We start from the raw sequence: 15,128 nt of genomic DNA, 5'->3' as shown, positions 1-15,128 counted from the left end.
AGACATGGAGATGCCTTTCCCAATTAGCATCAAACCCCTGTTAGCACGTAGCACCTCACAGGAACACTTAATTGCTTTGACTGCTGGGTAGGCCTGTGTCGGACAGTTTTACTCTGCCTAAACTGCACTACTATAGAGGGAGTAGGGGAGCAGCTAGGGCTCCACTATATGTCATGTTTTTGATATATAACATTCTGTATTATTCATACACTTGGCTGATGCTTTAATGGAAAATAACAAATAATTCTGAGGCTCAGAATGGACTGAACTGGAGGCTGGTAGAGTTGAGTAGCTTCCTCCACAGCCGATTCTCCCCTCACTGAAATCCAAAACTGACCATCGATAGCCACAAGCACACCCTGCGTTCCTGCTATGCAACAGACGCAACCCAAATTCCACCACAGTTCAATAGCTTTATGATGAGAATGCCAAAAATTGGAGGGAAAGTATTTTTTTCAAATCCTTAAGTTTACTGTGTCTTGGTACGGATGGTAGTGAAACAAATATATGTCTGTAAATTAATATGGACTGCAAGGAGCTGCAATCTGCATTACTGTAGACATCTCAATGTAGAAGGGAGGAATAGCAGAGGGTATTGAGTGGGGATTGTTGTGGTGGGGAGGGAATGGAAAACCACACAGCAGACACAACTGATCTGACTAATTACCAATGATCTCATACACAATGAATTAGCACCTCTGGATAAAGCAGTGTACACACTCCTACTGTATGTTTTACATGACTTATTTATGGACCAAATATTTTGGAGTGGAATAAAAAGGACTAAGCTATGGGTGATAAAATGGGAAATAAAAACCCTTTAAAATACGTTCAAAGAATCCAAAATGTGGCCCCTGAAAGTGCCAGCCGCAACAGATTGAGGAACTGGTCAAAATAAACAGATAGCTTCAAATGGTCCATACATGCCGGTTGGTTTAATTGTTAACTATGTCTGCAGAATATGAACGGAGGGAGAAATGTGGTAAGGTGAAAATAACATCCAGTTAAATAAATCTTTGGTGAGGAGGTTGAAAAGGGAGGGAAGTGGCAGGCTTGTATAGAATATGGTTGAACAACCCAGTGCTCTCCCATCAATAAAACAACACATGAAAGTTGAATAACCATCAGCTCTGTTCATGCGTTTGGGAGGTGTGACACACACCCCGACCACAACAGGAGGGAAACGGAACAATTGTAGATGTGTGCAAACACAATGCGACCAACTGCGACAAAACTGCACTAATGAAATCACCACCGACCGGGTAGTTTTGCAATGTTCCTAACACATCTACACACACACACACACACACACACACACACACACACACACACACACACACACACACACACACACACACACACACACACACACACACACACACACACACACATCTCTAAGCATTCACACACACTCTACCTCCCTCTGCAGTTCGAGGCAACACAATGGTCAACAAAACGAGAGCAACTCTCTGTGGTACAGTACTCACCCAAAAATACATCATCATTTCGGATGTGGGACAGGTGAGGGTGCAGGCACGGCGGAGAGTGTGGGGTTGAGCAGTGGGACAAGTCCAGCCAGTTTGAGCGTCAGGAAGAGAGGCGAGTCCGACCGTTTGGAACAAGTGCTTTACTGGTCCCTCTTCCACTGGGGCAGCCCTCCCTCTCAACTGTTCAATGGGGCTCGACTAGCTTTCCCCTCTTCTCTTCTTCCTCTGCCCTTCAATTTTCAAAAGCCGCCTTTTTCCTCTTCTTTCAGCCTCACAGAGAAGAAGCAGACAGAGAGAGAGGAAAGCTTGGGAGGTGTTCTAACCTTTTTCTTTTGATACTCTTGCCTCTCCACGCCACTCACTTTCTCTCTCTCTCTCTCTCTCTCTCTCTCTCTCTCTCTCTCTATCCTGCTCTCTCTCGCTCCCTCTCTCCCTTGCTCTCTCTCTACTCCCTCTCCCACTCGATTTTCTCTCACTCTTTGGCTGGTGCTGTCTGTTATTGGTGAATGTGGAATCAGTCAGTACAGCGCGGAGCCTCAACTACAGCGGGAGCAGCCTGCGCCTGACAGCTGCCTCCAGCATTCCTCCACTGGAGCCGTGTTCCTCAGCATAGAGGAGTGCTGTGCTGCGCGCCGAACAAATCGGGATCTCACAGACGGTACTGTAAAATTCAGCATCCCAGGGTGGGGGATGGAGGTGGTGGGGGTTGGTGGGGGGCTGGTGATGGAGAGAGCGGCAGGGTGGGGGGGGGGGGGTTTTCTGTTGATGATGATGCTATTGATGGTGGTGGGCTATCTGAGGCGGGAGTGAGAAGATCACTCTCCTCTTTTCACTTTCTGACTGACTGAGACGATGTACTTAAGTTATGGCAGCTTCAGCTGTACGAGGAGCAGAGAGAAAACACTGCAGGGAGCACCAATAAAGACTGAATGTACTGAAAGTATGCCAAGGGGAACTAGGAGCACCAGCTTATTCTCACTCTTTTCTACTTTTCTGCAAAGGTTGTGTGTGTGTGTGTGTGTGTGTGTGTGTGTGTGTGTGTGTGTGTGTGTGTGTGTGTGTGTGTGTGTGTGTGTGTGTGTGTGTGTGTGTGTGTGTGTGTGTGTGTGTGTGTCTATTTTGTTTCAGCTATAGGATCAACCAGAAATAGAGTGGTCAAGAAAAAAACGAAGGGGGTTCAGTTGGACCAAATTGTAGTTGGTAGTCATATGCAGCAGGTATGGCATATGAAAGAAGAGTTTGGTTAGGGGTGAGAACGAAGCTCTGCTGTGCGGTGGGTGTGGGTGCCGAGAGACACGCTTTTGTGTGTTCTCCATCTGGCGGCTGTTAAGGGGAGGGAAGGGAGGGAGGAGGCTCGCCTATCTTTTAGACAGCATTGTAACAATGAGCCTGCCTCAGCAAATTTCTAAACATATCATCAATACACGACTGGGCGCTAACGCTTTTAATATTAACCCTGTGGCAACCAGGGCAGACTGCGGAGGGCTGGAGTGTTTCTGCGGCTTCCTCCACTGCTGGATCATCCAATAAAATACGTCCTGGGGGGTGAGCTAATTTTTTGTAGGATCCTAAAGAACATTTGCCAGCCATAGAGAACATTGTGGTAATGAACAGAAGAGATATATTCAGGTTATGTTACCCATCAGTAATTGCCACATAAGGAGGCTGAGTTAAATTTGCAGTTTGCAGCTGGCTCTGAGCGAATTGCGTACACAAGGGGCCTCGTTCATATGGCGTTACTGTCATCTTAAATTTATCAGCAGTTTTTTTTTCTTACCCCTTTTGTTTTCTTTTAAAATGAGGAATTGATCATTGAAATGTAAAACACCAGACGGTTATTTTAGGAACTCCAAATATTCTGTCAAATATAGCTCATGCATAAGTAATGCATTTCTCACTACTTTGTTCTTTTGTTATTGCTAGATCACAAGAGAGCCTCTCCACCACCGTGTACACACAATCTATTATTGTGGGCATTAACATACAAGTCATCCATATCTTTTTTACATGTCCACCAGACTCAATGGATTTACATTAGCAATCACGGTGGGTAAGCGCACCCACTCCTCCATCAATCTCTGATGGGAAATAAAAATGAAATGCACTTCTCAGGCAACTCGGATTAAGGATCACGCTTTTATCAAATACTGAAGTCTATTTCAAGTCCTCCTCATAAATAACTCAGGGGAAGGAGAGAGAGAGAGAAGGAGCAAAGAGCGAAAGGGAGGGAGCAAAAGGAGAGACAGAGAGAAAGATGGAGGGAAGGAGGGGGAAAGAGACAGGCAGAGGGGGAGAGAGAGTGCATCACGGACTGAAGCTAATACGCGGGGCACTTGGGGTTTTAGGGATTAGAAAAAAGGTAGAATGGAGAAAATAAGATGAGAATTTGAAGGCATTTTAGCATCAAATAATCCCCATGTCTCCTTTCCAGGGATCTCCAGCCCTCAATTACTCATGAAAATGGAAACAGAAAGGGAATTGGGAAGAAGATGGAGCGTCTGGGCCGAGACATGTTGTTTTTCTCCTCCTACTCTCCTACTTCTATTCTCTCACCAGCTCCATTTTTCCATCCTATATAGTGTTTACCAGGATGCTAGTGGCTTTCCCGCCCATTTAGATTTCCCACCAACGTCTAGACTCCCCCAGGGGACTCAGATGTCCATTATGGAGCCAAGAGCCTAAAGCTTTCAGAGAGAAAGGAGGAAGTAAAGGACTTAAATGCACTTTATTCAGCCCTAAAATGGCCACCCTCAGCTCAGCTCAGGATCTCCCCCCTTTTAAAGGAAAAATCCACCCAATTGACTTTTGGTATTTTTTTCATTAGTCCACTGTTGCTACAGATGATGCAAAAACGCATCATCATGATGATGTGGCAGGTGACACATTGCTTCTTGAAAGTCCAATATATTGAACACTTGACTGCTGACATGCAAAATAATGTGGGACTGTATCAACAGCGGACGAATGAAAAAATACCAAAAGATCGTTTTTGAGTGGAGTTTTCCTTTAATATTTCATGGTAATCCTAGTGCTTGTTAGCAGGAATATCCCCATATCTGCTGTTGGACCATGCCTTGTTCTTCTCATCTTTACAGTGAGAGCATTGAGCTATGGTCCCCTGAGCACTCAGCCCAGGCCCCTGCCTTGAGCACGGGGTCTTAAGGGTCTTGGTATATACTAGACATGGTTCTCTCACCCCAGCCCCATCCTCATTTCTCTATTAGTCTATGGTGGCTGGTCTCAGCTGCTTCAGCTAATGGGCTTTGTGCTGGTTGACCCAAAGACAGGAAGAAAGGATTCTCCATCCTGTGTCTCGTAGAAGGACTGTCTCTAATGACACTTCACTTTAAAGTGTTACAAGAACAGCTGGTAAGGATCCACAGATGTACTTTATTCACAGGTAGATATTGATATTTCTATATGAGGAGGATCAGACTCATAACTAAGACTTCTGAACAGGTGGAAACATCCTCAAAGGTTTTAGCGCTGGGGAAATAGGCCACTGCAGAAAGAAGGATTTGAAGGAAATATACTTTAAAAGTGGCATCACCTGAAATTCTCTGAAAAACGTCAGTGGGTGCTCTACTTTCCAATTGCAGCAAAACATATTGTCAATCCCAATATATGAACTAGTCTTTCAAAATGAAAGAAAGAAAATACCCAACATCAAACAAACACATACAGTACACATACATTGAGTACACCAAACACAGCAACACACACAGACTGTAGTGTATAGTCTGATGTTAATAATGTGGTGTTCACGTCGTGTGTTGGCAGTGTTCAGCAACAGTAATAGGGGTTGTGTGAGACCGAGGAGGGGCCTGGGCCCCTGTGTGTGATGCTGATATCACTCCGGGGCCAGACCTGTGTGTCTGTCTGTGTGGGAGGCAGGCACAGTGAGTACCGTACTGTACACTGCCTGCCTGTCACAGTGTGAACGGCAACACAATACAACACAACACACCTTGTAATGAACAAGTGGTCCACACTGTTCCTCTGTCCTTAGAGCAAAGCACTGCAGTCAAGTCAATGCCACAACAAGCAGCACCGGAACAGACAGCAGGAACGACATGGAGAAAAGCTACACGACAGGGTGGCTATTATCTTCATTACCTACCTACCTGTGTGTGTGTGTGTGTGTGCGTGTGTGCGTGTGTGTGTGCGTGTGCGTGTGTGCGTGTGTGCATGCGTGCGTGTGTGTGTGTGTGCGTGTGTGTGTGTAAAATGGCGACAGAAGAAATGGCAGCAGTTTTACGGGCGCCCAACCAATTGTGCAATTATGTGGGTTTTTTCACATTATTTGTAACTTATTTTGTACATAATGTTTCTGCCACCGTATCTTATGGAAAAAAAGAGCTTCTGGATATCAGGAATATTCACGGAATCGTGGCTGAAAGACGACATGGATATTCAGCTAGCGGGATATATGTGCTGCACCGGCTAGCACACTTCGGTAAGACGAGGGGGGGCGGTCTGTGCATATTTGTAAACAACAGCTGGTGCACGAAATCTAAGGAAGTCTCTAGATTTTGCTCGCCTGAAGTAGAGAATCTTATGATAAGCTGTAAACCACACTATTTGCCAAGAGAGTTTTCATCTATACTTTTAGTGGCTGTTTATTTACCACCACAGACGGATGCTGGCACTAAGACCGCACTCAGTCAGCTGTATAAGCAAACACGAAACCGTTTACCCCGAGGTGGCGCTCCTAGTGGCCGGAGACTTTAATGCAGGGAAACTTAAATCAGTTCTACCTAATTTCTATCAACATATTAAATGTGAAACCAGAAGGAAAAAAATTATAGATCACCTGTACTCCACACACAGGTAATGAAGATAATAGCCACCCTGTCGTGTAGCTTTTCTCCATGTCGTTCCTGCTGTCTGTTCCGGTGCTGCTTGTTGTGGCATTGACTTGACTGCAGTGCTTTGTTCTAAGGACAGAGGAACAATGTGGACCACTTGTTCATTACAAGGTGTGTTGTGTTGTATTGTGTTGCCTTTCACACTGTGACAGCAAGGTGTGGCAGGCAGTGTACAGTACGGTACAAAGCACTCCCTTGCCCTCCCTTTGGTAAATCTGACCACAATTCTATCCTCCTGATTCCTGCGTACAAGCAAAAATTATAGCAGGAAGCACCAGTGACTCGGTCTATAAAAAAGTGGTCAGATGAAGCAGATGCTAAACTACAAGACTGTTTTGCTATCAAAGACTGGAACATGTTCCGGGATTCTTCAGATGGCATTGAGGAGTACACCACATCAGTCACTGGCTTTATCAATAAGTGCATCGAGGACGTCATCCCCACAGTGACTGTATGTACATACCCCAACCAGAAGCCTGTGGCTCAGTTGGTAGAGCATGGTGTTTGCAACATCAGCATGGTGTGTGCAACGCCAGGGTTGTGGGTTCGATTCCCACGGGGGGCCAGTACAAAAAAAAAAAAAATGCATGAAATGAAATGTATGTATTCACTACTGTAAGTCGCTCTGGATAAGAGCTTCTGCTAAATGACTAAAATGTAAAATGATTACAGGCAACATTCGCACTAAGAAAAGGGGTAGAGCTGCCGCTTTCAAGGTGCTGGGACTCTAACCCGGAAGCTTATAAAAAATCCTGCAATGCCCTCTGACTGACCAGGCAAAGCGTCAATACAGGGCTAAGATTGAATTGTGCTCCGGCGCTTGTCTTATGTGGCAGGGCTTGCAAACTATTACAGACTACAAAGGGAAGCACAGCCACGAGCATACCAGAAGAGCTAAATCACTTCTATGCTCGCTTTGAGGCAAGCAACACTAAGGCATGCATGAGAGCATCAGCTGTTCCGGACGACTGTGTGATCACGCTCTCCGTAGCCGACGTGAGTAAGACCTTTAAACAGACAGCCTGACGGATTACCAGGACGTGTGCTCCGGGCATGTGCTGACCAAGTCCGTAATACCAACATGTTTCGAGCAGACCACCATAGTCCCTGTGCCCAAGAAAACTAAGGCAACCTGCCTAAAGGACTACAGACCTGTAGCACTCACATCCGTAGCCATGAAGTGCTTTGAAAGGCTGCTTACATCAACACCATTATCCCAGAAACCCTAGACCCACTCCAATTTGCATACCACCCAAACAGATCCACAGATGATGCAATCTCTATTGCACTCCCCGATGCCCTTTCCCACCTGGACAAAAGGAACACCTACATGAGAATGCTATTCATTGACTACAGCTCAGCGTTCAACACCAAAGCGCATCACTAAGCTAAGGATCCTGGGACTAAACACCTCCCTCTGCAACTGGATCCTGGACTTCCAGACGGGCCGCCCCCAGGTGGTGAGGGTGGGCAGCAACACATCTGGCACGTGGGCAGCAACACAACAAACTAGAATGTTCCAAACACACCAAGACAGTCATGAAGAGGGCACGACAAAGCCTATTCCCCCTCAGGAAACTAAACAGATTTGGCATGGGTCCTCAGATCCCCAAAAGGTTCTACAGCTGCAACATTGAGAGCATCCGGACTGGTTGCATCACTGCCTGGTATGGCAACTGCTCGGCCTCCAACCGCAAGGCACTACAGAGGGTAGTGCATACAGCCCAGTACATCACTGGAACTAAGCTGCTTCCCATCCAGGACCTCTACACCAGGTGTCAGAGGAAGGCACTAAAACTTGTCAAAGACCCCAGTCTTGTTGTATTCGGCCAACGTGACAAATACACTTTGATTTGAGTGTGTGTGTGTGTGTGTGTGTGTGTGTGTGTGTGTGTGTGTGTGTGTGTGTGTGTGTGTGTGTGTGTGTGAGTGTGTGAGTGTGTGAGTGTGTGAGTGAGTGAGGAGAGCAAGCATTCCAAATCGTTTCTAATATTGTAAATGCAACAATACTACAATTGTAAAACATGTAAAATAAGTATACTTAGTTAAATTCTGAAACTGTGTAGATTTTGTAGGATAAATACTGACCGGTTAGTGATATTTGAAAGTCTGAAGCCTCAGTAATATTGTCAGTGACTGGTGGACCCTGAGAAACTGTTGTGTTGTCCTCTTCTCCCCATCAGCCAAGAACAATACGGACAACTTTTCAGTGCATTAAACCCCTTTTAAAAGGGAGGTGAAAGCCACCTCTCTGACAGGTAGGCTGTTTGATGTCTTTGTCACTTCCTCTTCCTTCAAAGGCTTCAGCTCAGCACACGCCACCATGCTCTGAATCATTTACTGTGCTCTCTCTCTGTGTGTGTGTGTGTGTGTGTGTGTGTGTGTGTGTGTGTGTGTGTGTGTGTGTGTGTGTGTGTGTGTGTGTGTGTGTGTGTGTTGGTTTATATTGTTGTGCATGTGTTTTGTGTCTGTGAGTGCGTTGAGTTGACTTTTTTGACATATTTTGATATTCCTATCAGCAAAGTTGCAGGAAACGTATTTCTATACTGTAAACTTTTTTTTCTACAACATCCCTTTTTATGTACCCTAATTTCTTGCTGTAACTTTTACATACCATGCTGACTTCTTGTGGTGACCACATAGGACCACACCCATACAGACAATAGGATGCCAATTGGACACGTGGTGTAGCAAACTGTTGGAAACACACACTTGGAGAGAAAATGATCTCCAGCATTGTGTTTGCCCTGGAGACACAATATTTGGTTCATAGTTCTCTCATGAGGATGGCTCTAGAATCTCTCACTTCCACAGTTTTGGATTCCTGCCATTTTTGTAACAAAAACAAGCCGATTCATATACAGTCATGGTTCTTAACTGACAGAAGCATGATAGATCTATCCAATTGTAAAGATACATAATAACGTTGAAACTGTACAGAAAATCAATTAACTTATAACATATAACAAGTTACCCATCCTGAGTTTGTCAACATTTCTTATCCCTGTGTGACATTACTGAAAGCCTGTATGCCAACTGACATCAGCCGATTTATATCCAAGTCTAAACCAACATGAAACTTCCTTTTGACAGAAAGGGTAAATACTTATCATTCATTCTTAACCCAAGTATCAACTTGTACTCTCAAGCCCTTAATTATAATCTTGTAATTTTCGTTTAGGCTGTCTGCATGAAACTACATTTCATGAATTATTTAGCTGGTTATGCTCTTTTCCCAAAGGGAACTAGACTGTCTCTCTATAAGAACCTCAAAGGCAGAGGAAAAAACAACCACATATGCCTTCACCTCTGTATCTAGGGCCAGAGAAGAATGTAGAAGACTTTGTTGACGTCTTCACTTGTACCCACATGGGGCTTTCTTAGCTTCAGCTCAAACCTTTAGAGGAACCAAAGCCTTTCAAAAGAATGAAATACAACAAATGGCTTAGATGTGGTGGGGATTCCTAGACTTAAAACTTACTGTGCAGGACTTTCATATCGTGGAACATATAACAACTTCAGATAAAAAGATGTCAGCAGTAGGGGCATCAAACCCAGCCACAAGAGACTGCAGGCAGAGATTCATCCACCTGAATTCTCCGCTGCACCACGGAGCCACGTGAGGCGCTCACTACAAAATGGAGGTAAGTGTGAGAAGTAAGTGTGATGTGAGGGGCCAGAGCTGCTCTTACCAGTCTCGTGAAGAGGGGAACTCCTAAATGCCAGAGGTGCTCGTTGAGCAGCCCGCTGTACACCACGTTCCCGAAGACAGCAATGCTTCCTGATTTACACAACGTGTTTCCTACAGGGACACAAACAGAGAGGAGAGAAAACACAGAGTCATTCAAATGGACTACACTATACTCCAGCAATGTACTAGGCTTTATTAGCAAGATTGGAAAATTAAATCATAGGAAATCATTGCACAGCCACAGGAATTGAAATAAAAGAAAGAAATAAGAAATATAATAGAGAGCACCACATTGATTGTTATGAATATTGATTTCAGAGGTTTATGATGAACAGGGAAACGTAGCTGTTGTGAAATCGATAGCACAAGTACATGTGTTTCAACTGCATATGATGGAAACTCCAGCTAGCCTAATGAGATGCTTACAGTGATAACATCAGTGTGTAATGATCAGAGGTGTGCTGAAGGAAAGATCTGTCAGAGAAAGTCCGTACAAAGCCACCCTTGACTGTGCCTCATACGGTATGTTACATACAGCTCTGGTTAGTCCTTGTTCCATCAACACAGGAAGTCAAACTCCTTGACCATCGAACTCCCGTTCCCTCCATCCTCCACCCCCCTTAGTCGCATTACCACCCCCATTAGCACACTCTCCATGTGAGGACAGTCAGACCACAACATTGGCAACCCTGTATGAGACGTAAGCCCAGCCCTCAGCCCTCCTCCTCCAGCCCTAGCCACAGTGACACGGCTGCTGTGTATGAAGAGCTTCTGCCTGGAGAGGAGAGAACCGCTCTTAGTTAGGCCCCTGCAGCAGCTGAGGAGCCAGCCCACACACTAACACTAAGGTCCCCACAACATATGATTTACACACACACTACTACACATCCCCAAGTATGATGAACGCAGGTCCCCATTGTAATTTCTGCACAAAGGAATGCTGCAAAGGGGAGGTGGGGGAAACTGGAAGTAGTGCTGACAAGCAACACATGCATTATTTAAAAACAAAAGTAAAAAATGCCCATTAAAGTGTCAGTGGTGCTCTCGGCGGCTGGCGGTTGAGGTGGCTAGGGCGCGGTATGTGTATTACTGTTATTAATGGGCCAGGCGTGGGGGGCATTGCTACGCTGTGATTGCTTTGCTGTTGCCATCCAGGGATCACACCATTTTTTTTCACCCATTCTTTTTCAAGAGCGTGTCTGCAAGTGTGTGTCTGTGAGTGAGTGAGTGAGTGAGTGAGAGAGAGAGAGAGAGAGAGAGAGAGAGAGAGAGAGAGAGAGAGAGAGAGAGAGAGAGAGAGAGAGAGAGAGAGAGAGAGAGAGAGAGAGAGATTGAGAGAGAGATACACTGCAGGCCGGGAGCAGCGTCAATTAGCTCCTACTGCTAATTAAGAGAGGGGCCTTCCCCAGCGAGTAGCAGCATAAGTGCTTCTATCATCCTCTGATACAGTGTCATGTTCTTCCTAAATACAGTGTGCTGGGGATGGGGTGGACATATTGGAAATAAGTACATAGCACTTCACTGTGCAGCATGAGATAAAGGGTTACTGTTACTGACAGTAACCCTTATTACTACAGTCAATCTTAAACTGCCTCAGTCTCCAACACGTTACAGTAATACCTTTGGAGTACGGAAAGATGATGTAATACTTCTCTGAGAAGAAAGAAGACGACATTGTGGTCCTGTGACTAAGTGTTGGCTCTCTCCTCAGTTCTGACACCACTTCACTACAGAGGAATTTAAAGTGTAGGGAAAATCAAGCAATCAAGCAATCAATACAGTATCCCTCTAGCTACATATTCATAAACAGGACGGCTCGTGGCAGTTTGTCACATTCTTCTCTGTAACTGCCTCTGAGATGCAGCCAGAAAGTAAAAAAAAACATTTGATTTCAGCTCATAGTTCCACTATTTAAAAAGAGCATGTGGAGCATTTCTTCCATTTAATAACATGTGTTCATTCTTTAATCTGGTGACATGTGGTTATTGGTCCGTCTGTGTTAAAGAGTTGATATTCTGTTTTTGGTGCCCATGTCTTTTTTCTGTTAGGTCCTCTCAGCAGTTGTGTGCTTCTATCTTATCTGCAGACTCAACATTATCGAGGCCAACCTCTGATTAATTATTAATTGTGTGATTAAAATGTAGAGAAGGAGGGGGGGTTGGGCAGCAGCCTATATTCTTTCTACATCATTGGTGTCGGTCTCTACAATGTTATTATCCAGGCCTACCAAATTACATTTTTCATCACTATCTTTATATATGTTTTTGTTACATATCAGAACGGGGCATTTGACAGGAAGCTTCTAACAGAGTGTAATGGCCAAATCACAAGGCACATGTGATGGTGATGTGATGGGGTGGTGGGTGTTGTTTTATTAAGTGAGTGATGCCGTCTCTTCGACTGTGTGTGCCTGGCATGACCCTCCTCTGGATCGGTATGTGACTCCCCCTTTCATCTCAGAGTCACACACACCAGAAAGACATCATGAGGGATTTGGAGCCCAACACTTCCCTGCCAGACTACAAGCAGCATCAGCCATGTGTAGCTTACTTCACCAAATGAGGACCTTAAACAAAATCCACTAAAAATGTGTACCTCTCACTGCAAACCATAAGCAGTGCATGCAGGGTAGTGGTAGTCATTTGTAGCACAATACAAAGCATTGAATGAAGTAAAAAAAAAAGAAAAGATGTATCTGTCAATTATTGTCAAAAGTGTTTGCAATAATTTAGGTGTTGGATGAGATTTTTTTTTATGAATCAAATGTGCAGTGTTTATTTGCTTTTGAGTGAGTGTGTGTGTGTGTGTGCGTCCTTCCCTGGCCACTGCTCTCACATGTGCTCCCCTGACAATGCAGATGAAGGTGGGGAGCTGGAGCACAGAGCTCCAGAGCGATGCAGCTCAGAGCTCCTTGTTTCTAGCGACAAGGCACATTGCTGCAATGCAATAAGGGCAAACAACACTTTTAATAATTCAGGGCATGATACCGTGAGGGGGGATGGGTGGGGGAGAGATGCCTTAGAGTACCGCAGAATGGCTCATTTAGCCCCTGCCACGCATTATTAAAGTTGTATCGAACCCCCTCCTGAGTCCTTCCTCAAGTCTTTTCCCCCTTCCTCATTCCAAAAGCCTGCAAGGTAACCAATAAGAGCTAGCAACATTTATAAACAACAAAGTACCCTGCACCTTGGAGGAGGTAAACAATGGTGTTCCTCTTAATCTCTTTTTTCCGTGCTCTCCGTGAGTCCTCAGGTCCAGAATTTGTCATTGCTTTATCCTGTTTGAACTGTAGTCCACAGAGCCTTCTCATTCCGGATTATGTTCTTCCTGAGCTATGCCCATGGATGCATAAACATGTGGGGAATGAACCTGCATGGAATCCGTTGGAGTAATAAAATAGTCCTCCTGTGTTAATGACGTATGATGGTATTACTCTGGACATATTCAAAGAATGATAATAGTACTTAATAAGAAAGAAGATTCCTGCTCCAATGTGCTTTCCCTATTCTACATTAAAATAGGTTGACGCTGAGATAAATAGGCTTGTCTACTCTGTACACTACACAATTGCTCCAAAATAATACAGTTGGATTCAGATCAAAAGCAATGCTTTGGAGAATTTTAAACAAAATGTTTTCCTTTTTCCTTGTCAATCACATAAAATAAGTATTACAAAATGCAAATTGCTACCATGTAATTACTAATTAAATGCCAGAGAACAATGCACAGGCTATAAAATAATCAGATAGTGACAGGTGCAGTATACACTGCTGCAGGGTCCTCTTAAATCATAACAAATGTTTCCTGAGAGTGCAACATACGCCGCCACATATGTAAAATGCTGCAAACCAGGGAGAAAAGAAAAACCTGCCCATGAAAGACAGAGGCGTTATGGTAGACATAGAGTTTGATGATAGACCTTGTAAATCAGTGCAGCTGGAATAGCCAGCCAGCCAGTCAGCCAGTCAGTCAGCCAGTTTGATTCTCTCTATCTCTTTCTGCCTGCCATTTTAGCTGCTCAACACAGAGGTTCCATTTTCTTCAAAGATATGTAAATTAGCCACGTTGGCTCCTGTTGTTGAGGCTGTAGGGCTGATCTGGTCTGATCCTAACAGTGAAACCCACCAACGTACTGAACTACCACAGGCCTCCCGCCACCCCCCCTCCCTCCTCCAGGAACCCAGCAGTAGGAAGAAAGAACGAGGTCCCTGAGGTATCCCTCCTCTCATAACACCAGCCCTGTTAATAGATGAGTCATTACATTCAAAGTGAACAATTATTTTAATACCATAACATATAAAAAATAAAAACGAATAAAGGCAGATATATAGGCTGCATATACTGTAGCTTGCATAGCACTTATGAACTTTGATCAGAGTTAATGTAGTTATTGTGTCATATTGAGGCGGTAGGGCCAGCGGAGGGAGGGAGGTTCCAGTAGTACCGTGTTTTCCTCAGATAGCTCCAGCTACAGTAAATGCCATCTCCTCTCCTTTTCTTTTCCTTCCCCTTTGCTCTCCCCTCCTCTAATCTCCTCTCTTCTCCCGTCCTCTCCTCTCCTCTCCCCTCCCCTCCTCTCCTCTCCCGTCCTATACTCTACTCTACTCTCCTCTCCCCTCCTCTACTCTCCCCTCCTCTCCTCTCCTCTCCCGTTCTTTACTCTACTCTACTCTCCTCTCCCCTCCTATACTCTACTCTCCTCTCCCCTCCTCTCCTCTCCTCTCCCGTTCTTTACTCTACTCTACTCTCCTCTCCCCTCCTCTCCTCTCCTCTCCTCTCCTCTCCCCTCCTCTCCTCTCCTCTCCTCTCCTCTCCTCTCCTCTCCTCTCCTCTCCTCTCCTCTCCTCTCCTCTCCTCTCCTCTCCCCTCCTCTACTCTCCTCTCCCCTCCTCTCCTCTCCCGTTCTTTACTCTACTCTACTCTACTCTCCCCTCCTCTCCTCTCCCCTCCTCTCCTCTCCTCTCCCGTTCTTTACTCTACTCTACTCTCCTCTCCCCTCCTCTCCCCTCCTCTCCTCTACTCTCCGCTCTCGTCCTTTACTCTACTCTACTCTCCTCTCCCCTCCTCTACTCTCCTCTCCCC

The 15,128-nt window shown here is 45.1% G+C and overlaps 1 protein-coding gene across 9 annotated transcripts in view; it reads right to left on the bottom strand.

Moving 5' to 3' along the window:
• The window catches only part of LOC106601438 (RNA binding protein fox-1 homolog 3), a 380,636-nt gene that overhangs the window by 117,681 nt on the left and 247,827 nt on the right, over nucleotides 1–15,128 (bottom strand). For 8 of the 9 annotated variants that reach the window (XM_045720266.1, XM_045720265.1, XM_045720263.1 and 5 more), the window contains one exon: nucleotides 10,048–10,157. Coding sequence is in view for 7 of the 9 variants with exons in the window: in XM_045720263.1 (XP_045576219.1) it covers nucleotides 10,048–10,157 (110 nt within the window). In the remaining 2 variants the exon portion in view is untranslated. Of the gene's footprint in view, nucleotides 1–1,487; nucleotides 2,105–10,047; nucleotides 10,158–15,128 lie in introns of those variants that run through there. The other variant, XM_045720264.1, reaches the window with a different exon arrangement.

The sequence above is a fragment of the Salmo salar genome, chromosome ssa06 (genome assembly GCF_905237065.1).
Source record: "Salmo salar chromosome ssa06, Ssal_v3.1, whole genome shotgun sequence".
Taxonomy (NCBI): Eukaryota; Metazoa; Chordata; class Actinopteri; order Salmoniformes; family Salmonidae; genus Salmo; species Salmo salar.
The sequence above is the reverse complement of the archived record's forward strand: the minus strand, read 5'-3'. Positions and strand labels throughout refer to the sequence as shown.